Below are 24,335 nucleotides of genomic sequence, written 5' to 3' on the forward strand. Positions count from 1 at the left end.
AAATTAAGAAATGAAAAGAGGTCAAAGACTTGTGGTGTCTGGCTTAATATTGGCTTTAGTGATTCACAGGTTATAGAATTGGGTCAGTATATCATGAATATTTCCCCCATCACAACTTTCTCCATTGGGGTTTCAATATAGCACAGAGTAGGCACTGAATAAGTTTATTGAAGTGAAATGAAAGACTTTAATTTCATGCCCCAGAAAGATCTCTTGAGGGAAAATGGAATGCTTAGCCTAGAGAAGAAAATACTTAGGGGGGAACCTTTTGTTGTTCAATTATTTTCAGTTATGTCCTACTCCTCATGATTCCATTTGGGGATCTCTTGTCAAAGATACTGGAGGGGGTTGTCTTTCCCTAGCTTTCTTCAAGCATTTGAAGACTTCCCACCTGGTGGATGGTGGATCTAGAACTGATAGAATGTTTAGACACCATGTTCTTCAAGATGAGGAAACTGAAGCCAAGGGTTTAATTAATTTGTACCAGGTCACTCCAAGTAAGTCAGTAAAGGGATTTTGAATTTAGATTCTCTGATACTGGATCCTTCTTCCATTGTATGCCATTGACCTATTCTGTTTGACACCAGAGGGAAGACTTGAAGGAATGGTAGAATTGTCCAAGAGGCACATCTAAAATGAAAGAAAGACTACCAATGAGAATCATCTCATAGTGGAATGGACTTCCACAGGAGACAGTCAATTTGCTTCCTTGGAAGACCTTTAAGACTGAATGACCTGGAAGTAGCTGGGTAGCCCAGTGGATTGAGAGCCAGGCCTAGAGACAGGAGGTCCTGGGTTCAAATCTGGCCTCAGACACTTCACAGCTGTGTGGCCCTGGGCAAGTCACTTGGCCCCCATTGCCTATCCTTACCAATCTTCTGCCTTGGAGCCAATACACAGAATTGACTCCAAGACGGAAGGTGAGGGTTTAAAAAAAAAAAGACTGAATGACCATTTGTCAGTTAGATAGAAATGGTCTTATCTCTCAGGTGTGATGGCTTTTTAGGTCACTTCCAACTCAAATACACTGACCCGGTGGTTTTCATCTTTTCATTTCCTTTGGATTGGATCTCTCATCATAGTTTAGGGACTTCTACCAAAGCAGACTTACTTTGGTTTATAACCTTAGACTGTCTGGGTCACAGGATTGAACTGAATTAATCAGGTTGATCATTTCAATCTATAGAATCTGGGAGATAGGATGGACATTAACTCTAGTCTGGTACTAGAACATCTGGGATACACAAGCTATTCTTATGAGAGTAGCATGTTTCTCTGGTGGAAAGGGCATTTGAAAGAAGACCTAGTTTCGAGTCCTGCTGTGCTCACTTACTCCCTGGGTCATCTTGAACTCATCACTTAACATATTTGGACTTTAAATCTGTCCAATGAGGAGCCTGAACTAGGTGACTCTTAAGACCAAAATCAATGATTCTCTATGACTTCTCAGATCTCCTGTAACATTTTTAGCCCAGGAGGCTATATTCTTTCTTGCCACGAGATGGCACCCAAGGCTTAGACTTTAGGGGTCAGAGACCATCCCTTCAGACCAGATCACAGAATCTTAAGTTCATAAATCATAGATGTAGAACAGAGGGGACATTAAAGGTCACCTAGTCCACAGCTTTCCATTCTCAGTTTTACAAATAAGAAGACTGAGGCCCCAAGAAGTTACATGACTCGCCTAAGGTCACAAAAGCAGTAACAGAGGATCTGTGACTCCAGACCCTTGACATTCCTTTCAACTATGCCAGGGATCATCTAGTTCAACTCCCTTACTTTGTAGTTAAGGAAACCGATTGTGAAGTGTGCAAATTGTGTGCTGCTGTACTTTAGTATTGATCCCACATACCTGTCATCAGGGACCAAAATACCTGAAGGTTAGATAGTATCACTTTCAACTTTTGTTCAACTTGAATCATATTCTGATTAGGAGAGAAAAGAAAATCACTTCCATTGGTGTGAGAGCTAGAAGGAACCCAAGACCTGATCCTGTCCAGTCTTCTCATTTTGTAGAACACAATACTGAGTCCCAGAGAATTGTGTTGCTTGCCCAAAGTCCCAAAGGTAATGAGTAAAATGACTCTCACTGTATCACTCTTTCCACTCATGACAGTGGATAGATCCCTGGCTCAGGAGGTTCCATCCTCAGACACTTGCCAACTTTGTGTCCTAAGCCCTGTGTGGCTCAGTTTCCAGCTGTGTGACTGGGTGAGTAATTTAATCTGTCTTTTTTTCAGTTTCCACATTTGTAAGATGGACATAAATAAAAGCTCTTAATAATATGAGATAAATGTTGCAGAGTCACACCTTTAAGTGCTGGAGATTCACACCTTTAAGTACTGAGGATTCACACCTTTAAGTGTTGGAGATTCATACCTTTAAGTATTGAGGAATCACACCTTCAGGTGAATGGGAAAAGAGGAGAGAATTCTGGGTGGAAAAGCACTATAAAAGCCCAGTAGTGGCTCAGTAGGAGAATTCTCTGCTCAGTCTAGCTTCCAGCTGGAGTGTTCCTGACAGAGAAGCCTGGTAGCAGGACATCAGAGGTGCCTACAGAGAAATTGAGTGACTTCTTGAATATTGTTGGCCTCAAGATGGAGAAGATTCAGAAAGAGTCTGTGGACAAACTCCTGTTCAGATCATTGAAGAGGACCCGTGACATGTTTGTGGCTGATGTTGCAAAGCCTGTACAATCAGATGAAGAGAGTCACAGGCTAAAGAAGGCTAAACGCAGAGCGTGTGGTCCTGTGTTGCACATGCCAATTTGGAAGGAAGATCTTAGAGAGAAAGGCTCTCAGCATGCAGAGGATGGAGACGGGCACAAGGAGGATCCTGCCAGTAAAGGACAAGAACCTGGATATTCAGGGGCTGCTAGACATCAACATCCACCAGGACCTGGGATGGCTGTGACTGCAGGAGGTAGGATTCCAAAAACGCTGAATGTATCTGCTCTTCAGTCTAAGCTATGCTTAGCTCCATCTCCTCCACAATCCAGGTCAGAGGCAAACCCTACTTCAGCTAGCCTGGGTGGTATTCACCAACATGCTGGGCTTCCTGGACATTCAGAGCTACCTGGGTTAGCTATGGCTCTGATGGAAGCTGGTGGCACCAAGAATGCTGAAATGAGGGCCAAAAGGGCACATGTGGTGCCTAAACCACAGTGGCATGCCCCATGGAAACTCTCCCGAGTCATCAGTGGACATTTGGGCTGGGTCCGATGCATCGCTGTAGAGCCTGGGAATCAGTGGTTTGTTACTGGTTCTGCTGACAGGACCATAAAGATCTGGGCCCTGGCTAGTGGCAAATTAAAAGTGACCTTGACTGGACATATCAGCACCGTGCGAGGGGTGGCAGTAAGTGCAAGGAGTCCATACCTCTTCTCCTGTGGAGAAGATAATCAGGTGAAGTGCTGGGATCTCGAATACAACAGAGTTATCAGACATTTTCATGGACATCTAAGTGCCGTGTATGGGTTGGATTTGCACCCAACCATTGACCTGCTTGTGACTGGCAGCAGGGATTCCACCGCAAGGATATGGGATGTGAGGACCAAAGCCAGCGTGCACACTTTGGCGGGGCACACAGGGGCGGTGGCTACGGTGAAGTGTCAAGCTGCAGAGCCACAGATCATAACAGGAAGCCACGACTCGACCATCAGATTATGGGACTTGGTGGCAGGAAGAACACGGGTCACCCTGACCCATCACAAAAGGTCAGTGAGAGCAGTGGTTTTGCATCCCACTGAATACACGTTTGCCTCTGGCTCTCCAGACAACATAAAGCAGTGGAAATTGCCTGATGGAAACTTCATTCAAAACCTTTCTGGTCATAAAGCCATAATTAATACTCTAGCTCTGAGTTCAAAGGGAGTCCTGGTGTCTGGAGACGATAATGGCACTCTCTGTCTTTGGGACTGGAAAAGTGGACACAATTTCCAGAGACTACATTCAGCTGCGCAGCCTGGGTCTTTGGACTATGAATCAGGAATATCTGAATGTGTCTTTGACCAATCTGAAAGTCGATTGCTAACTGCAGAAGCTGATAAAACCGTTAAAGTATACCAAGAAGATGATTCAATTTGGTGACCAAGAAGCTCATCCAGGCAGCTGGCAACCAAAAATTAGGAAGAAGAAAAAATTGTAAAGTGGAAACCTGTATGGAACTGCCCATGTTTTATTTGGGGTTGGATAAATGCATTCAGTCACATTGTGCCCTCAAGGACTATAAAGCAGAAACTCAGCGGAAGTCATCACTTTTTACTGATGAAAAGTGAAGTGAGAACTAGAACATTATACATAGTAACAATATTGCAATTATGATCAACTGTAAATGATTTAACTATTCTCAGAAATAAAATGATCCAAGACTCTAAGGGACTTGTGATAGGAAAATGCTGTGTTCTTCCAGAGAAAGAAATTATGAACTCCAAGTACAAATTGAAGCAAACATTTTTCCTTCCTGTATTTTTCTAGCTTTTCTCCTCACATGACTAATATAGAAATAAATGTTGCATAATTTCACATATATAATCTGTATAATTTTGTTTGCCTTCTCAGGGGTTGGGGGAAAGGTAAGAGGGGAAAAATTTGTAATTCAAAACAATTTTTAGGAATATTAAAAATAAATGAAAAAACTTTAAAACTTCATGACTTGGCTTGGGATTTTCTTGGCAGAGATACTAAGTAGTTTGCCAATTCTTTCTGTAGCTCATTTTACAGATAAGGAAACCGAGGCTCACAGATTTGCCAGCGATTACTTAGCTAGTAAGTGCAGAAGGCCATATTTGAACTCAGGTCTTCCTGATTCTAGGCCCAGCACTCTGTACAATGCATCATCTAGCTATAATTGCTTTACTTCTTTGTTAAATGCATGTATAGTATATGATATCCTATAGGTAATATATTATGTTGTATAAATATATATTGGTAAAGATAAGGTTAGGGATAAAAACAGATAAAAATAGACAGGGACTCTCTCTCTCTCTCTCTCTCTCTCTCTCTCTCTCTCTCTCTCTCTCTCGAGGTCTGTGCTTTTATCAACATAGAGTATTCTCAGATAAGAAAATCCCCCTCTACCTATATAGGTCAGAAACTCCTTTGCAACTTATACTTTTAAGGAATTGGGTGTCAGACAAAGGGCCCACATGTTTCATGCAACACTTCCAAAGGCTGTCAGAAACAGATTAAAAATCTAATTGAAAAAGATTTTGCAAAATAAGTAAATAATAAATACCAATAAACAAATATTACATTTAAAAACTAAGTTACTATAGAGCTCCTGATCTAGAGTATGGAGATGTCAATGAGTTGTATGGCATTACATACAGACTAAGAGTCAAAGATAGGACCAGAACTCTGATCATCTTGGCTTAAAAGGCTGGCTCTCTCTCTACTTCATCATGAAGACTCTCTAGGGATACAGATATTTCTTAAGAAGCACAGGAGAGTGCAGTCAAGATGGTGGAGAAGATACATGGACCCATCTGATCTCTACCAAATTATCCTTCCATAAACTATGGCATGAACGAATTCTGGAGCAGCATAACCCACAAAAACACAAAGCAAAGTAATTTTTCAGCCCCAAACAACCTAGCAGACCAATAGGAAAGATATGGTGCATATAGGGGTGAATGAGGAGCACAAAGCAACATGCCAAGGCAGAGCCCACCATAGCAACAGGCTCTGGGCATAGCTGAAGCAGCAAGAAAGCTTTATAGAGCTCTCAGCCACAGACTGGAAGGGGCAGGCGTGAGGGAGGGGGGAGTGGTGTTGTTCGACTATTCAGGAGCAAATGGCAGGGGTCCCTTTGTTGCCTCCGGGCAGGAGACTCACTTTGCCTTACTCATATGCAGATCCAGGTAGCAGTCCTGGGTTGCAATTTCATTGTGAGGAGGAGCAATAGCACACACCAGTACTTGTGGCCACATTTGTACAAGGAACCTGAAGTTTGGGACAATGTTCTTTTCACCATAGTTACTGACCTCAAATTTAACATTTTTTTCCTAATTAAAAGAAGAGAAAAAGGCTGGAAAATGAGCAAACAACAAAAAATGAAACTGAATATAGAAAGGTATTTTGGTGATAGAGAAGTCCAAAGCATAAACTCAATGGACAACAGAGTCAATACTACTGCATTCAAAAATTGAATGAAAAATGTGAATAGCTCCCAAGTCCCAAAATAATCAAAGGAGATCAAAAAGGATTTAAAAAATCAAATAAGAGAAGTAGATGAGAAATTGGGAAAATAAATTATAACAGTTAAATCATGAAATATTACTGAAGAAATTAATACCATAAAAATATGTATTAGAACAATGCTAAAAGAGTCACCAAAATCCAATGAAGAGAACTCCTTCAAAAGCAAAATAGATCACATGGAAAAAGATATACAAAAACACACTGAAGAGAATAATGTCTTAAAAGGCACACTTGACCATATGAAAAAAAGGAGTGCACAAATTCACTGAGGAAATTCTTTTCAAAGTAGGATTGGCAAAAAAGAAAAGCAGGCACAAAGCTCACTCAAGAAAATCACATCTTAAAAACCAGAATCAGGCCAATGAAAGCTAACAACCCAATGAGACATCAAGGAACAATTAAAGAAAGTCAAAAGAAGGAAAAAACTGAAGAAATTGTTAAATATGCATTGGAAAAACAACTGACCAAGAAAATTAATTCAGGGGAGATAATTCAAGAATTACTGGACTATTTGAAAGCTGTGATTAAAAAGGGGGGCTTAGACATTATCTTTGAAGGAATTATCAAGGAAAACTTCCCTGATTTTCTAGAACCAGAAGGCAAAATAGAAATTTAAATCCATTCATCACCTCCACTTATCCAAAAAGATAACTCCCAGCAATATTATAGCGATATTGTAGAACTACCAAGTCAAGGAGAAAATTTTTCAAACAGCCAAAAAGAAACAGTTTAAATATCATGGAGTCATAGTCAGAATAACACAAAATAATAATAGCTTCTATATTAAAGGATCAGAGAGTGGACCCAGAATATGGTATTTCAGAAGACAAAGTAGCTAGGATTTAAATCAAGAATCACTTACCCAGAAAAACTGAAATTCTTCAGATAAAAAAAAAGGGTATTTGATGGAATAGAATATTAGAAAATACATAGTATTCAAACCTTTCCAATGAAAAGAGCAGAGGTGAATGGAAAATTTGGCTCTCAAACACTAGACGTAAGAGAAGCATAAAAGATAAACAGGAAAGAGAAATCAAAAGACATTCAGTGAGATGTACTTCCTTTCATAGAGAGATGATTTTTATAATTCCAAAGAAATTTATCATTATTAGGGAAGTTAGAAGGAATACATATAGACAGAGGGCAAGATTATGAGTTGAATTTGATGGGATGATATTAAAAAAATAAAATGAAGGCATGAGAAAGAGAAATGCATTGGAAGGAGGTTGTTAAGTATGAATCAAACATTCTTTGTCTATCAATCAGCAACTTTTAATTTAATCAACCAAAAACTGGAAACACTCCTACTTAGCACTTTGTTAGCCATCAGGTAGGAGAATTCACAGGTCACTTACTTAAAGAACACCCTCAGAAACTCAATCAGTCAGGAACTTGTGAATCCTTTTGATAAGAGCTTATACCTTCAGAGGATGAGAGGTGTGAATCCCATAGACACTGCCCCCCTGGGCAGTGCTGGGCAATTTGGAGGCTGTGATTGGCCCCTGTGAAGAGGGGAAGGGACAAGAAATCACTATAAAAACCCTGAACTTTGGCTGGAGAGAAGCTTCTCTCAGCAGTCTTCTGGAGATAGTCTTTGGAAGGTTGTCTTCAGAAGTAGTCTTTGAGGGAGCTTCACTGGAGACTTTGGCTGTGGTGACTTTGCACTTGGACCTCAGCTTCAAGTTGGACCTTGGCTCTTGGACTGTTTCTTGTGTGAGTGAGTAGCTGGCCTTTCCTTTCCTGGCTTTCTGGAGAGAGATTAATTCCGGAGAGGCCTTCCCCTCTTAGAGGAGGCAGCATTGGTGGAACACCTGGTCCTCCAGTTGAGGGTTAACAAGCTTTGATAGGCTAGACATCTTCTCTACCCTCTTTTTGTATTTCTCTACTCTTACTCTTTCCACCTTTTTGTAAATAAAGCTACTAAAAGTCATTTTGGCTTGAGCTATAATATTTTAAAATTGGCAAACATAATATTAATTTAGAATTCTCACATATTTAGTCAAACCCCTAAATTTAATTCCTTACAAGGGAAAAGGAAAAATAGAATGAGGTAAATTATCACACATAAAAGAGGGATGAAAGAGTGTTTATAGTGGGTGGGGAACATGAGAAAGGGGAGGGGGTTATGTGAACCTTATTTTCACAATCAATATATTATAGAAAACTATCTTACCCTACAGGAAGGTAGAAGGGGAAGGAATTAAGAGAAAGGGGATGGGACTGATAGAAAAGAAGATAAATTGAGGGAGTTGGTGGTCAGAAATGAAATGGGGAAAATAGAATGGAGAATAATACACAGTATTCATAATTGTGCACATTTTTTTACCAGTATTGATCCCACATACCTGTCATCAGGGACCAAAATACCTGAAGGTTAGATAGTATCACTTTCAACTTTTGTTCAACTTGAATCATATTCTGATTAGGAGAGAAAAGAAAATCACTTCCATTGGTGTGAGAGCTAGAAGGAACCCAAGACCTGATCCTGTCCAGTCTTCTCATTTTGTAGAACACAATACTGAGTCCCAGAGAATTGTGTTGCTTGCCCAAAGTCCCAAAGGTAACGAGTGAAATGACTCTCGCTGTGTCACTCTTTCCACTCATGACAGTGGATAGATCCCTGGCTCAGGAGGTTCCATCCTCAGACACTTGCCAACTTTGTGTCCTAAGCCCTGTGTGGCTCAGTTTCCAGCTGTGTGACTGGGTGAGTAATTTAATCTGTCTTTTTTTCAGTTTCCACATTTGTAAGATGGACATAAATAAAAGCTCTTAATAATATGAGATAAATGTTGCAGAGTCACACCTTTAATAAAGGCCTCATTTATCAAATATATAGTGAAATCACTTGAGTATATAAGATTACAAGTCATTCCCCAAATGATAAATCATCAAAGATTATGAACAAGCAGTTCTCAAAGTAATTAAAGCTCTCTTTAGTTGTTCAAAACAAAAAAAAATGCCCTAAATCACTATTAATTGGAGAAACACAATTTAAAAGAACTTACTCCTATTAGATTGGTTATCATAACAGAAAAAGAAAATGGCAAAACTTGGAAGAAAAGTGGGAAAATTGAGATAAAAATTCACTGTTGTGGGAGTTATGAACTGATTCAATCATTCTAGAGAGTAATTTGAATCTATGCTCAAGTGTGATAAACAAGTACATATTTTTAGATCCAGCAATTCCATTATGAGATTTGTATCCCAAAGAGATAAAAAACAAAAAGGGGAAGGACCTATATGTAGAAAAATATTTAAAACAGCTCTTTTTTGGGTTCCAAAAGATTTGGAAAATGAGGGGATACCCATCAATTGAGGAATGGCCAAGTAAGTTATAGTATATGGTTGTAATACTGTTGGGCTGACTCCAAAAAACCTGGAAAGACTCACATGAACTAAAGCAGAGTGAAATAAGCAAAACCAGGAGAACAGTGTATGCAGTGACAAGAATATAATGAACAACTGTGAATAACTTAGCTATTCTCAGCAATACAATGATCCAAGACTATCCAAAATGATTCATGATAAAAAATGTTATCTACTTTGAGAGAAAAAAGCCTAATTACAATCTGAATCCAGATGAAAGCAAATATTTTTTCACTTTCTTAATTTCTTTTTGTTCAAGTTTCCTTACATAAAAGGATTAATATGGGGGAAAGTTTTACATGATTGCACATTTAAAATGTATATGAAATTGCTTGCCATCTCAAGGGGAGGGTTGTGTAAGGATGGGGTGGGAGGGAAAGAATTGGAGACTCAATAGTCTTTGAAAAATATTGAAAACCTTTTACATGTGACTGAGAGAAAACAAAATTAAATTAAAAAAACAAACTCTACAGACATTAATAATTAATTTCATCTTTCTTATTCTTTTTTGCATAGATTATTAAATCTAGTATGTATAAATATATACACACATATGTGTATGTATATATATTCACACACACATTTATTTATTTAACTCTTACCTTCCATCATAAAATCTATACTAAATATTGATTCCAAGACAGAAGAACAGTATGGACTAGGTAATGGGGGTTAGGTGATTGGGGCTGGGTTACTTGTCCAGGGTCACACAGATAGGAAATTTCTGAGGCCAGATTTGAACCCAGAATGTTCCATTCTCTAGGCATGGCTCTCTATCCATTGAGTCACCTACCTGACCCCACTACATATTTTTTAAATAGAAGTTTAATGGACCATGGACCTGGAAGATGTAATTTTGTTATCTCTACCCCAGTCAAACAGCATCATGAGTTCTGTGTTGAGTTTGAGGTAGCACATTTTAGGGAGCTGCCAGACAGGTGGGTTAATATAATAATATTAAATAATAAATATTTAAATTATAAAATGCCTGAGGTGTTGAAAGACTAGAGAATATGCCATGAGAAGCTCAATGTAGAGAAACTGGACATTCTTAACTTGGAGAAAACTTGGGTAAGAGGTGCTAGCTGTGATAATGAGATTAAATCTACCCTGCCCATCTTTAGATTTAATCACAAAAGGTGAAAACATCTTCACTTAACTCACAAGTTGGGAAATCTGTAGCCCAAGTGTGCTAGAGTGAGTGACAAATCAGAATTTACTGACTGCCTCCTGGGCAGTCCTAAGAAAAGCGTCTGTTGTGATTGGACACATAAATTAAGAGTAAAGCACAGGAAGTGATGCAAAAGAGGCCCCTTTAAAAAGAGAGTTCAATGAGCTGAGGGTCTCTTCTGGTTCTTGCTTGGATGTGGAGGAGCACTGGACCTGGGACCCTGAGACCTTGGGGAGACTGCTCTTAAATCTCTTTCTTAGAACTCCACGTAGTGAGTGTAAAGACTAATTCTTCCTGAACTTCCCTTTCAAAAGAGACTCTGTGACTGAAGCTTTTGCTTCATAAGCCTCCTGGGGATCTTTGGGCCTCTGCTCAAGGCGTGCCCTTTTTCCAATGGAGGACTAGTTAGATCTGCTTCAGTTAAACCAGGGACCAAAGCAAATTAGTAGTTTTTCAGGTTAATTATCTTACCTTATCCTCTTTCTTAATATCTCTCTCTCTCTCTCTCTCTCTCTCTCTCTCTCTCTCTCTCTCTCCTCTCTCTCTCTCTCTCCTCTCTCTCCTCTCTCTCTCTCTCCTCTCTCCATAAAAGTCATTTTGACTTGAGGTTATTCTTTAATTGGGGATTGATAATTATTCAATTCCCTGGTGACCAAACCTTTTAATATTCACTCAATCAAAACCCCTTTTTACCCCTTACATAGCCTTCTGATAGAGTTAGAAGGATCACTATGTAGAAGAGGGATTGGACTTCTCTACTTGCCTCTAGAGGAAGGAATGGGAGGTAGTAAGAGCTGGAACAGGAATATTTAGGCTTGGACTTAGAAAAACCTTTCTTCCAATTAAGTTTTCCCTAAGTGAAATTGAGTGCCAAAGGTGATAGAGTGTGTGCCATTACCACAGTTCTCTCCAGGCAAAGGTTAGAGGAGAACTAAGAATGGGAGAAATAGATGTTAGACAACTGAGATTCTAGCATTCATAATTTTAAAAAATCATATTCTTATAAATATAAATATTGTGAGGAGCAAAATTAATACCCAATATTCTAAGTATTATATTTAATAAGATTTATTAATAATAACTAACATAAAAGGCTAGAGTAAAAATCCAGCTTTCCCAGCCACACATGCAGAAAAAGAGACTAGAGAAGTGGAGTTACAGCCAACTATAAACAATGTGTGAAGACTTAAATGTGGGGGCTCAGGAAAAGGGATGCTGGGAGATGAAGTCCAAGAGTACAAGATTTCTAACTATATGATATATAGGAATGTTAAAAAACAAACAAACAAAAAACTTCTCTTCCACCTCAGAAGAGTGGTAAGGGTGGGCAACGGGGGTCAAGTGACTTACCCAGGGTCACCCACAGCTAGGAAGTGTTTGAGGCCCTATTTGAACCCAGGACCTCCTGTCTCAAGGCTTGGCTCTCCAACTACTGAGCTACCCAGCTGCCCCCTATGTGAAAGTTTTGAGAGGACCTTTAATAACAATGGCTGCATTTGTATGGCGCTCTAAAATTTAAACAAAGAGTATTACATAATGTATATTTTCTTATTATATGTGTGCATATATACATGAGAGACAGCAAGCAAATCTTTATTGAATTCTTACTGCGTTCTAGGTACTATGCTATGAACTGTGGACAAATATAAACAAGTCCTACCCTTAAAGAGCTCACTTGCTAATGGAAGAAAATAATACATAAATAGGTGGGGGGAGAGAAGGTATGAGGAAGAGGAAGCCCCCCAAAACTTCAAGAAGGACTGGATTTTTGCAAAAATGTGAAAGTATGCCTATGAGACCTAGGGCATCCTGAGAAGGAGTCCAAATTTCCAAAGAGAAGAAGATCAGCAGCGTAAAAGATCAAGACCATGGGTGAAAGGCAAGTGGTATAGAGAAGAGAGGGCCAAGAATAAGTATGGAGTCCTGGTCCCCAGCCAACTCAACTCCCCCATGAAGTAGGTATTATTAATATTTTGAATTTGGGGAAACTGAGGTTCAGAGAGGTAGGTTACTTTCCCATTCTTCCCAATACATCACGCCTGGGTCTTCCAATTATGTTTTATAGAATGCCCCTAATTCAAGCCATATTCAGACTGAATACTCATCGATATAATCATCAGAAACAATTATTAGCATCTCTTTGTTTCAAATACTTGAACAGGCTTACTATGATTAAGGTCATACTTTAGGAACCCCTCAAGATTTCCTGGCCCAAACCAAACCAAATCAGAATACTGGAAAGGGTACTGAATTCCTTTGTGTCCCCAGCTCTTAGTGTAATGCCTGACCCATAGTACATGCTCAATTAATGCTTGAGGATTTTGGTTCCTGTCAATTTGGAAAAAGAGAACCTGAACTTAATACCCTAAGCTGTTACTTCTACTGGATGATCTAGAAACATTCATTTAATCGTCTGGGCCTTAGTTTCCTCAATCATAAAAAAAAAAAAATAGTGGTTGGACTAGGTGACTGCTAGGATCCTTTCTGGATCTAAATCTATGATTCTGTGAATGATTCTCATTTATTTACTGATCAGTCCTGAATGTAACCGTTCTTCTGACCTTTTCCATATAAGACTTCCATATTTCAAAAACTAACCACAAGAAAATATTTGTGTCACCTCTGCCCATGAAAAGTAGTGAGGAATTGGGCAGCCCAAAGTTTGAGTCTGTTTTTAACTAATGAAATCCACAGTTGAAACACTCCAAAGAAGTTCTCATCAGCCACCAGATGGCATAGAGTGTGAGCATTTTCTCTTGACAGGGTCATCAAGGCATACAGTGATTTGTTCAAAACTTTCATCATAATATGGGCGAAACATGCAAAGCTCCAGTAGTGACCAGTTGCCTCCGCCACATGTCCAAATGGACAGAGAAGTTGAAAGTGACAAGATCTGACTTTTCCTGGCTTTGGGGGCACTGGGGGGTGCTGGGGTATTCATAATGAATTGATTAGCCCAGAAATAAGACAAAGCTGTTCTGTTACAGGAAATCAGTCAGGAAGTCGTGTCAGAGGAGAATTAACCTCCTCGTCTAGAAGGTTTCTTCCACTCTCAAAGAAGCCCCACACTGGCCGTCAGGAAACAGCAGGCCTGCACTACCCTCCAATTCAGCTTAATAGAGGCTGCTCTCTTACTCCTAATTCATTTTGAAAGTTGAAAAATATCAAAGAGGAGGGGAAAATGCATTCCTTCAATTTGGGCTTCAAGAAAAGTTATTGCTGAAGTCAACCAAGAGAAGAAAATCAGATGAAAAATATCGTTTGAATTATACTGTTAAAGGTGGAAGCCTGAAGTTTTCAGAAGGACTTTGAGAACCAGAGAAATCCAAAGTACTGAATCTTATTATTTTTATTATTAAGGCCTCCAGCTTTGCCTTTGCTATGATCATGGTATTCATGGTACCTTTACTGTTAGTTACTACCTATGTGGCCTTGGGCAATTTGATTTTTATTTTACTTTAAAAAATATTTTTCCACGTTCACATGATTCATTTTCTTTCCCTCTCCTCTCCCCCTCACCCCCACTTCCCAGAGCTGATAAGCCATTCCACTGGGTTGTACAAATGTTATCACTTGATACCTATTTCCATATTGGCCTTGGGCAATTTAGCTTCTCTGGGCTTTGGTTCTTTCAACTGTTAAATGGTGAAGTTGGACTGGGTGGACTCTGGGGTCCCTTTGGGCTCTGGAGCTCAGGACCATACCACCACTGACGATGGAGCCAGAGAGGGCTTCAGAAGCCAGCCCAATCTAATCTCATTTTAAAGAAGAAGAATTTGAGACTGAAAGACTTAGTATTGTATGGGCTTTAATTAATAGAACTGGGATTTGAACTCAGGCTTTGAATACCAAATTCAGCACTCTTTTTGACATGGCAAGGTATTGCCTCTAGATCTAAATCTATGATGTTGTTGCCTAGTTGTTTCTCAGTTGTATCCATCTCATTGTGACTTCACTTGAGATTTTCTTGGCAAAGTCACTGGAGCTGTTTGCCATTTCCCAATCCAACTCATTTTACAAATGAGGAAACTGGTAGAGTAGCTAGATAGTATAATGGATAGAGTACTAGGCCCAGAGATGGAAGGACCTAGGTTCAAAGCTGACCTCAGACACTTCCCAGCTGTGTGACCCTGGGCAAGTCACTTGACCCCCATTGCCTACCCTTACCAATCTTCCACCTATAAGTCAATACACAGAAGTTAAGGGTTTAAAAAATTAAAAAAAATATATATATATAAAAAAGTGAGACTGGAACCTGACTATGACCCAATGCTGTCTCTACCATGCTGCCTCTCTAGTCCATCGTTACAAGACAGAAAAAAAGACTCACATCGCTCATGTAGGAGGCATTTGGGAAGACCATTTAGAAAGTGAGAATGCAAGATACAAGATGTCTGGTTCCTCTGCCTTTGAGGCAACTCCTACAAAAAATTCCAGTTCCTGGAACAACCTCCAGGAATTGATGCAGAGCAAAGGGAGCAGAATCAATTGGGTCAATGGAGATATGATTGGGGATGTAGAGTCTAGTCTAAATGATCACCCTAATGCAAATATCAATAATATGGAAATAGGTCTTGATCAATAACACATATAAAACCCAGTGGAATTGTTCATTGGCTTTGGGAGGAGGGTGTGAAAAGAGGGGAGGGAAAGAACATGAATCAAGTAACCACAGGAAAAAAATTCCAGTTCCATAAAAATGATAAATGAACCTACAAACTTTTGAAATATTTGGCTACATTCATGAGGGCAAGATCCAGAGCCTGAAGCTAAGTCAGACCTGACCATCCCTACTCTTAGCAAAACTAATAAGTTTTCAGTTTTGCTGATTTCATTTTGGTAACTTTCTTCTTTATTTTTTAAAAATTGTAAACTTGACAGGTATAAGCAAATACCATCATTTCCATAAACAAAGAACAGAAGAAGGAGGATTCTCCATGAAACTTGGGATCTCTATAATGGATGGTTTGATTTTTAGAGCATATGTTAAATTAATTTACTTATTTAGTGCCAAACTACCAAGAAACTTTTTTACTGAATGAGAAAAAAACTATAACAAAGTTCATTTGGAAGAACAAAAGATCAAGAATATCAAGGGAAATAATGGAAAAAAATGTGAAGGAAGGTGGCCTAGCAGTACCAGATATTAAACTGTACTAAAAAGCAGTGGTCATCAAAACAATATGGTACTGGCTAAGAGACAGAAGGGTGAATAGACTTGGGATAAGTGACATTAGCAAGACAGTCTATGATAAACCCAAAGAGCCTAACTTTTGGGACAAAAATCCACTATTTTGTGGGAGGCCAATAAGAGAAACAGAGTCCCAAACAGACAAAAATATGAGATTCCTCTTTCGACTCCTTTTATGATCCATACCTTTTTTTATTGGAAAAACATTATAACCTTATTGGAAAACTTTAAGTTCCTAGCAAATCAGCAGGCAAGAGGTTAACATTCTCCCCTTTGGTCAGGCATGCAGCTGCCAGGTCTCAAAAAGTTGTTTTAGACAGTCAAGGACTTCCTGAGCTAGCAAAATATTCCCAGACTCAGCTTGCTAATAATCAGGTAACAAAGTCCAGCCTGGTTCTTATCTTCACCTTGAAGTTTCTGAGGTTTCTGTGTGTTGTCTAAACTAATTGCAATGTCTGGGAAGCTGTAAAACTCTCTCCATACTTTTGGGGTGAAAGGGAACTTTAATTTCATAAATAATAAATTTGTGACTCAATGGCACTTAGGAGAAGCAGCTATGAGCTAATAGAAAGATCATCTCTCCTGTCCTGTTACTTTCTTATCAATTAAGCCATCCTTATCAGATTATCCAGAGATGATAAATAGATTTCGGCAATTGGCACCCAAACAGAGACTTGAACCCTGGACCCTCAACTGCTGGGAAAACTGGAAAACTATATGGGAGAAATTAGGTTAAGATCAACATCTCACACCCTTCACCAAGATAAATTCAGAATGAGTGAATGACTTGAATATAAAGAAGGAAGCTATAAGTAAATTAGGTGAACAAAGTATAGTCTACTTGTCAGATCTCTGGGAACGGAAAGCTTTTAAAACCAAGCAAGAGTTAGAAAAAATTACAAAATGTAAAACAAACAATTTCAATTACATTAAATTAAAAAGGTTTTGTACAAACAAAAACAATGTAACCAAAATCAGAAGGGAAACAACAAACTGGGAAGAAATCTTTATAGCAAAAAACTCTGACAGAGGTTTAATTACTCAAATATACAAGAAGCTAAATCAATTGTATAAAAAATCAAGCCATTCCCCAGTGGGGGAGTGGAGGGGAAAGTAAGAACATGAATCATGTAACCATGGAAATTTTTTTTCTAAAAATTAAAAATTTAAATTAAAAAAAAAAATAAAGTATATGTTAAAATTAGCACAGTAGCCCCAATGGTAGCAGCTGCCCTGATAGCATGAGTCCTCTTCTGCACACATTTCTTCTCTCTTCCCTGTATTTGTAAAAGTTTGATTGAAGCTCCTTAAATATCTTCAGAAACTGTTTGAGAGCTTATCTGAATGTGTCATTCTGCAGCTTAAAATTGCTCAGTGCCTCCCTAATGACTATTAAATACAATCTAGCATCATAGCCTGACATTCCAGGACCTCCATAACATGACCCCTTTCTTCCTTTTTAGTTTTTGTTAGATTACTCATTATCTTTTTTATGCGTCCTATGCTCTCCCCCATCCATGCCTTTGTTTGTGCACTCTAATTTTGGACAAGTAATTTAATTTCTTCATCTGCACAATAAGAGAGTTGGGTTCGATGACTTCTAAGGTCCTTGAAGCTCTCAGTCTATGATTATCCTATGAATTATAGGTGATCATAAAAAGCTGTCGTGTTGCAGCTCATGTGGGAGTACCCAAAAGCCCAACTTTTGGACATATTTCAGGAGCCTGAAGAAAGCTACGCCTGCTGTCTGGGTCCCTTCTTGTTGACCCCTGGACCATATCTCTTCTCTACCTTTTCAAACTCTTACTGATGCTCCTGTTTTGGAGATGCCTTAGCCAAGAATTCCCAAATCTCCACTGACCACCTCAACTCCCCTGGATCCTCCCTGAATGGAGATTTCTCAGGAGTTTCCTTTCTCAGCTGCAAAGGGCATGAAGCCACAGCCAGAAATGTAGGTGTCCCTGAGTCCAAGAACTCTGAAGATTGAGAAAGGGACTGAAAACCTTCCTTGATATTACCTACCACCTCAGATCTCACACAGCATTTGATTTGCTCCTCTGGATTTCACTTTTCATTCCTTAAAAGTGGGAAATGCTTTATGTCCTGTAATCCCTAGCACTTAGTACTTATCAGGTATCCAGCAGGCTCTTAATAAACATTTGTCGATTGACTGATCATGCATCATTTTGTATTAGACTCAGTCCTTTTGGTGGGTTTCATATTTCTGCCTGTATTTTACCACTTATTTGATAGTGGATTCTGTGAGGGCAAGAATCCTATCTTCTTTAACCATTGGATTCATCCAATGTTCTGCATTCAGGAGAAACTTAATAAATGTTTGGAAAGGTTTCCTGTGATGTCTTTTAAGATGAGGATTAAATGTTCCATCTATTTGATCAACAAGGATTCTTTCAGGGCCTCGTGTGCCCAGTCTGGGCTCTGGGAATACAGAACCAAAAATGACACCTGCTGCCCTCGGGGAGCTTTCATTCTACTTGATAATCACAATCAGAACTCAAGCTACTTACTTGGCATCCCAGTCTCGATTTGTATTTTTTTGCTTGCTCTTCCATTTTTTGAAGTGTTCCATTAAATTAGGATCATGAGTCACTGTAATTAAGGAGAAACAGAAAAACAATTCACACGTACTGCTCAAGTTTTGGCTGAGCATCTTTCTCCCGACATACCTGTGAGTCAGGTAATATGGTATTATTATTCCTGCTTTACAGATGGGGAAACTGAGGTCCTGGAACAGTAAGTGATTCATCCAGGGTCAGAGAGCTAGCCAGCATCAGAAGCAGGATCTCCTAAGGTCAAGATGAGGCTCAATGGTCTTTCCCATCATAACTTGTGGAAATCTTTACTTAACTTCAAACTAAAATTTTCACTATATTAATGAGTTCAGAATTGCTCAATGCTCATATCTCAGCCTGATTTAATGACTTCACTAAGTAGCATTTAATGCCTTTCACTAAATGTCATTTAATGTCTTTCATTAAGCAGCTTACTTGGCAATAAGGAGATGTGAATACATAGCACAGAGCCCAGCACATAATAGGCATTTAATAAGTGTTTGCTGATTGATGTACATGTCACATTCCATTAAATTGTCAAGAGTGGAGTACAGAGTTCAGTTCCAGAAACCACATTTTCAGAAGGGTATTGATAAACTGGACAGCGTCCAGAAGAGGATGGCCAGAACAGGTAGGGGTCCTGAATGCATGCCTGAAGAATTTCAGTCAAAGGAACTGAGGATGTTTAGCCTAGAGAAAAGGAGACTCATGGATTACACCAGAATTGTCTTTAAGAACTTGAGAGATTGTCAGTGAGAGAGGGATTAAGTTTATTCTATTTAGCCCCAGAGGGCAGAATTGGGAGGATTGCAAAAGGGCAAATTGAGGTTTGATGTTAGGGAAAGCTTCCTAAAGATTAGTTACCCAAAAGTGTAAGGAGATGCCTAGAGAGGTGGCGAGTTCCTTTCCTCCTCCTAGGGAGGAGAGTTCTTTCCATAAGAGATCTGAAAGCAAAATGTTGGATGACCATCAAACCAATAAGGGAGATTCTTTGTTGGGTATGGATTAGACTAAATTACCTCTGAGGTCACTTGTAATTCTGAAATTCAGAGTGTCCTATGACTTTCCCCATCTGGGAATTGTATAATGCTGCTTATTTATAGAATCCCAGATTTGGGATAGTAGGGACCCTCATAAATTTTCTAGACTAACTCCTTCATTTTTATAGTTGAAGATTAAGTGGCCCAAGAAGGTTAAATACCTTGCTGAAGGTCAGGCCAGTAGTATCAAAGGTGGGGTTTGAACCCACACTCTCTGATTCCAAGGCCACCATGTGGCCACCTGATGGACTTTTCATTATCATAGATTCAAGTCAAAATCTCAGAGAAAGGTCCCATTAATAGTGATTTGGGGCCAAAGCCAAGTAGAGCACTTCAGCACTTTGCTGGTGTGACAATGGGAAAATCATTGAGTCAGGATCATCTAATATAAAATGAAGATCACAGCGATACCTGTCCTATAGAGTGTTTGGAGGTTAAAATGGCCTTTGTAAATCTTAAAGCACTGTGTGAATAGCCTGGGCAAATCATTTAACTTCTGCCAATTTTGGTGTCCTTTGTAAAATGAGGATATTTATAATAGTACTTATCTCCCAGGGTGGCTGGGAGGATAAAAACAACAACAACAATAATAATAATATTTTTACAACTATGAAATCATTTGATCATCAAAAAGATGCTGGGAAGTAGGTGTTATTTTTATCCTCATTTTAGAGTTGAGGAAACTGAGACAGATGAAGGCTTAGTGTGTAAGGCTAGGCTTGAACTCAGGCTTTCCTGACTTTATATTGGATTCAAATTCAACTTTTGGCTTCAAATATAGTTGCCTTTCCATTATACTCTACCTCAACAAAAAGAAACTAGAAATAAAAACTTTTGACAACCTCATGAGGAAGGTAAGGTCCCATCTCTCTATTCACTGTATCACCTACCTAGTTCCAGATAATATATATGAGTGTGTGTGTGTATACATACATATATATATATGTATATATATATGTACTATCTATTATATCAATTATCATTATTTACATTGTTATTATTATTTAATGGGTTGAAATGAGACAGTAAAAGTGTTTTTTTTATTTAGTTGCCATTAGGGTACCATCCATGGACATTGGAGTATTTTAAAATGGACTTTTAGAAATGGGAACTCATACACTGTCCACACACATTAAGTAATGTATCTCAGTCTCAAATGTGCCTTCTCCCTCCTCTATAACCCTCTGCCCTCAACTGCCAGGATATCTCTAGTTTTCCTTGAAATGGAAGGGGAAACATATCAGAAGAAAGAGCATTGAAGTGTTCTCTGATATCCCTGGGAACCTCTAAGAATGCCTCAGAATGAGAAATACAAGAACCCTTTCTCATTCTTTCTTTAGCATATTTACCTACCAAGAACACTTTCCATCTGGAGTTATCTCCTCTGAACTGTCAAGAGGCAAGGAGAAGGGAGGTAAAGACAAGCCAAGTCTGGAGTCAAGAAGGCCTGGCTTCAAGGTCAGCCTCAGACACCTAAGGCTTTGTGACCATGGATGGATCACTTACCCTCTCTGTGGCTTCAGGTGACCCACTAAGATTTTAAATGACAGAGAAATCATCAAGCTGAATTAGTAGTGGAGTTTCTATATTGGAAGTTAAAGGAAGAGTCCAGTCATGTCCAGTCATTTGGAAGACTCAAAAGATGACAGATTTAGAACTACAAAGGATCTTAGAGGCTACTGAGTCCAATGACCTCTCTTTACAGTTGAGGAAACTAAAGCCCAGAGAGATTTAAAAACTTGCCCAAGGTCATGCAGGTGGCCAGTAACATAGAAGGCATTGAGATCTAAGTCCTGGCTCCATATCCAGCTGCCTTTTTGGTGTACTTTGCCCCAGCACCAAAAAATAAAACCCCAAATTTCTGACTATGAAGAAGGTAAGAGCCATATTAGACTCCCCAGTGAAAAAAATGAAAGGATTGAGATTCTGAGCCTTAACCAATTTATCCCTAGTTCAGTCAATTCTAGGTGACAGAATTAGAGACAGGTCTTCGTTCTTCACACTTGGGACCCACCACTTCATCTACTCACTCCCATTGCCTTTTAGGTTTGCCACCATTTTGATGGCTCATGGCCCCTGGTCTTGGCAGTAGATCGGGAACTCCTATGGTGAAAGCAAATATCTCCTGGATGCCTACAGACTGTTTTGTCTGTCTTGATGACAACAAAGGAACAGCAGGAAGCCTCCCCTCTATGTGACAAGTCCCAGTGGTCTCAAAGAATCCCTTCTCCTAAACATTTCTTTATGGAGTTCCAAATCTGTCATCAATGCTCTCCATGTGTGACCAGATTCCAAGCCGAGCCTCTTGGTTGCTGTTATACCATGATAGTTGGAGTAGAGTTGGAGATATCCTATATTTAATGATATTTAAATTAGTGATAATAAGAGTAATAATAGAGGACTTTTATATAGTGCTCTAATTTTTGTAATCTATCTCATTGTAATGTAAGGACATTACATAAATGCTAACTATTCACTTTTATTTATTATTCCCATTTTGCAGATGAGAAAATTGAGACTTAGAAGAAGCAGGGAAGCTTGAAACCACCATGAGAATCCTGTCTAGCCAATCATAAAATAACACTACAAAATGAATACAAGAGTGAAAGAAACAACAAGGAGACAGAGTTTGGCAATTCCAAGGAGAGAAAAACCTAAAAGTTAGTCAGAGAACATCTGGGACCCTGGGGTGAGAGGGGAGCATGGCCAACAGGAGGCTACAGTAAGGAGTAAGGAGAAAGCCAAAAGCAAGCTCCACCAAACACACACATACACACACACACACACACACACACACCCCACATCTAATGTGTCAAGTTCTGAAACTGAACCCCCAAGCCAATATCTAGACCCCGAGATCCTACCTGGGCAAATAGAGGTCCAAACCAATGAAGACTCCTTAAAGTTCCAAGTAAACCAGCAGTGAGTTCTGGAATCCCAGCCTAGGCAGTCTTTGCTGCCTGATTTGTGTGGGCCCAAAGTGAGGCCAGAAGTCCCATTCTAGGCCTGTGGTGAGGATATAGATCCCAGTTTGGGGAAGTTGGTAGACTTGAAATTGGGCCCTCTGATCCTCTTACCAAAAGCTCAAGTGGACCCCAGGGTGGGGTAGTCTGCTGTGTGCCTGACCTGATTAAACCCAGAGTGAGAACAAAATCCTACCCCCAAGTCTGAGGCTAAAGTTTCAGGTATCAGCATTCTCAGAGGTTAATTGAATCAGCAGTGGGAGGTGGCTCTCAGAGCTTCCAGTCTGCAAGCCATCATATCATCTTGGAAGAACTGAAACTGGCAAAAACCCAGAAATAAGGCTAAGAGTAGCATCAAAGAAGGACTGATGTTTATGATGGTATCCTAACTTCCTGGAGAATAAAACCTACATATAAAAAGGTTGGGGAAATGAGCAGACAACAAAAAAAATCACCTAAATATAGAGAATTTTTATGGCGACAAAGAGCAAAGGACAAACACAGAAGAGGACAGTAAAAGGAGAGGAGAGAAGAGGAGAGGAGAGGAGAGGAGAGGAGAGGAGAAATGTAATAGACTTTGCTACTAGTAGCAATGAGATGATGATCCAGGATAATCCTGAGGGACTTGTGAGAAAAAATGCTATCCAGATTGAGAGAAATAATTGTGGGAATAGAAATGCAGAAGAAAAACTTATGACTTGTCATTTGTTTATATGGGTATATGATTGGGGATTTTGTTTTTTAAAGATCACTCTATTACAAATATGAATAATATAGAAATAGGTTTTGAGCAATAATACCTGTATAATTCAGTGGAATTGCTTGTCAGCTCAAGGAAGGGGGAGGGAAAGAAAATGAATCATGCATCCATGGAAACATATCCTTAATTAATTAATTATTTTTTTGGGAAAATAAGGAGAAATGGCCCAAATGAAAAAGGAGACTCAAAAGCTGAGGGAGGAAAACCAGTTCTTAAAAATTTGAATTGGGCAACTAGAAGCTAATGATTTCATGAGACATCAAGAAACAATAAAAAAAATGAAATAAAACATGAAATATCTCATTGGGAAATCTCATCTGGAAAATAGATCCAGGAAAGACAATTTAAGAATTATTGGACTACTTGAAAATCATGATAAAAAATCCTGGACATCATAATACAAGAAACTATCAAAGAAAACTTCCCAGATATCCTTGAACAAGAAAATAAAATAGATAATTGAAAGAATCCACAGACCACCTCCAGAAAGAAATTCCTCAAATGACAACTTCCCGGAATATAACAACTAAATTCAAGAGTCCCCAAGTCAAGGAGAAAATACTTCAAGCAGACAGAAACAATTCAAATGCTATGGAACTACAATCAGGATCACACAAGGCTTAGCAGCTTTGTGAAAAGCGAATTAACACTCCCTCTGTTTGTTTGTTTGTTTGTTTTTTAACTTAATCAATCCAGAACTTGGAATTCCCCTCCATTTTAACTTAGTAATATCCTTTATCATTGATAGAAAGTTCACACCCTCTGAGACAGGAAATTGATCCCAAAGGCATTGCTCCCCTGGGCAATGCCAGACAAATTAAGGAACTATGATTGGTTCCTGAGGTGTGAAGTAGGAGAGCCAATGGGTGGGAAAAATGTTTATAAAGTGAGACCCAACACAAAGTGGGATTGGGATTTGTGCTTTCTCTCTGGGATTCAGGTTCTGGCATTGGTGGCCCTTGCTGAAGGGACTCTTGGACTCAGTTTTGGATTCCTGCATTGGTGACTTGGCCTATAGAGAGACACTTACTATAGGGACTCTTGCACTCTTCTGACTGGAGATTGAATATT

The 24,335-nt window shown here is 39.2% G+C and overlaps 2 protein-coding genes across 2 annotated transcripts in view; one reads left to right on the forward strand and one right to left on the reverse strand.

Annotated features, from left to right (window-relative positions):
- UBE2U (ubiquitin conjugating enzyme E2 U) overlaps positions 1-24,335 on the reverse strand; it is a 73,885-nt gene that overhangs the window by 19,739 nt on the left and 29,811 nt on the right. Inside the window, exon 9 of the mRNA XM_044674129.1 lies at positions 18,457-18,538. Coding sequence (XP_044530064.1) covers positions 18,457-18,538 — 82 coding nt within the window. The remainder of the gene's footprint in view (positions 1-18,456; positions 18,539-24,335) is intronic.
- On the forward strand, positions 2,598-4,088 carry LOC123245294 (pleiotropic regulator 1-like). The gene has a single exon (XM_044674128.1). The coding sequence runs from the start codon at positions 2,598-2,600 to the stop codon at positions 4,086-4,088; it is 1,491 nt and encodes a 496-aa protein (XP_044530063.1).

This window comes from Gracilinanus agilis, chromosome 4 (genome assembly GCF_016433145.1).
Source record: "Gracilinanus agilis isolate LMUSP501 chromosome 4, AgileGrace, whole genome shotgun sequence".
Classification (NCBI taxonomy): Eukaryota; Metazoa; Chordata; class Mammalia; order Didelphimorphia; family Didelphidae; genus Gracilinanus; species Gracilinanus agilis.

Excerpts from the sequence above, each read along its gene's own strand:
- LOC123245294 (XM_044674128.1), top strand. The coding sequence starts at position 2,598 with ATGGAGAAGATTCAGAAAGAGTCTGTGGACAAACTCCTGTTCAGATCA.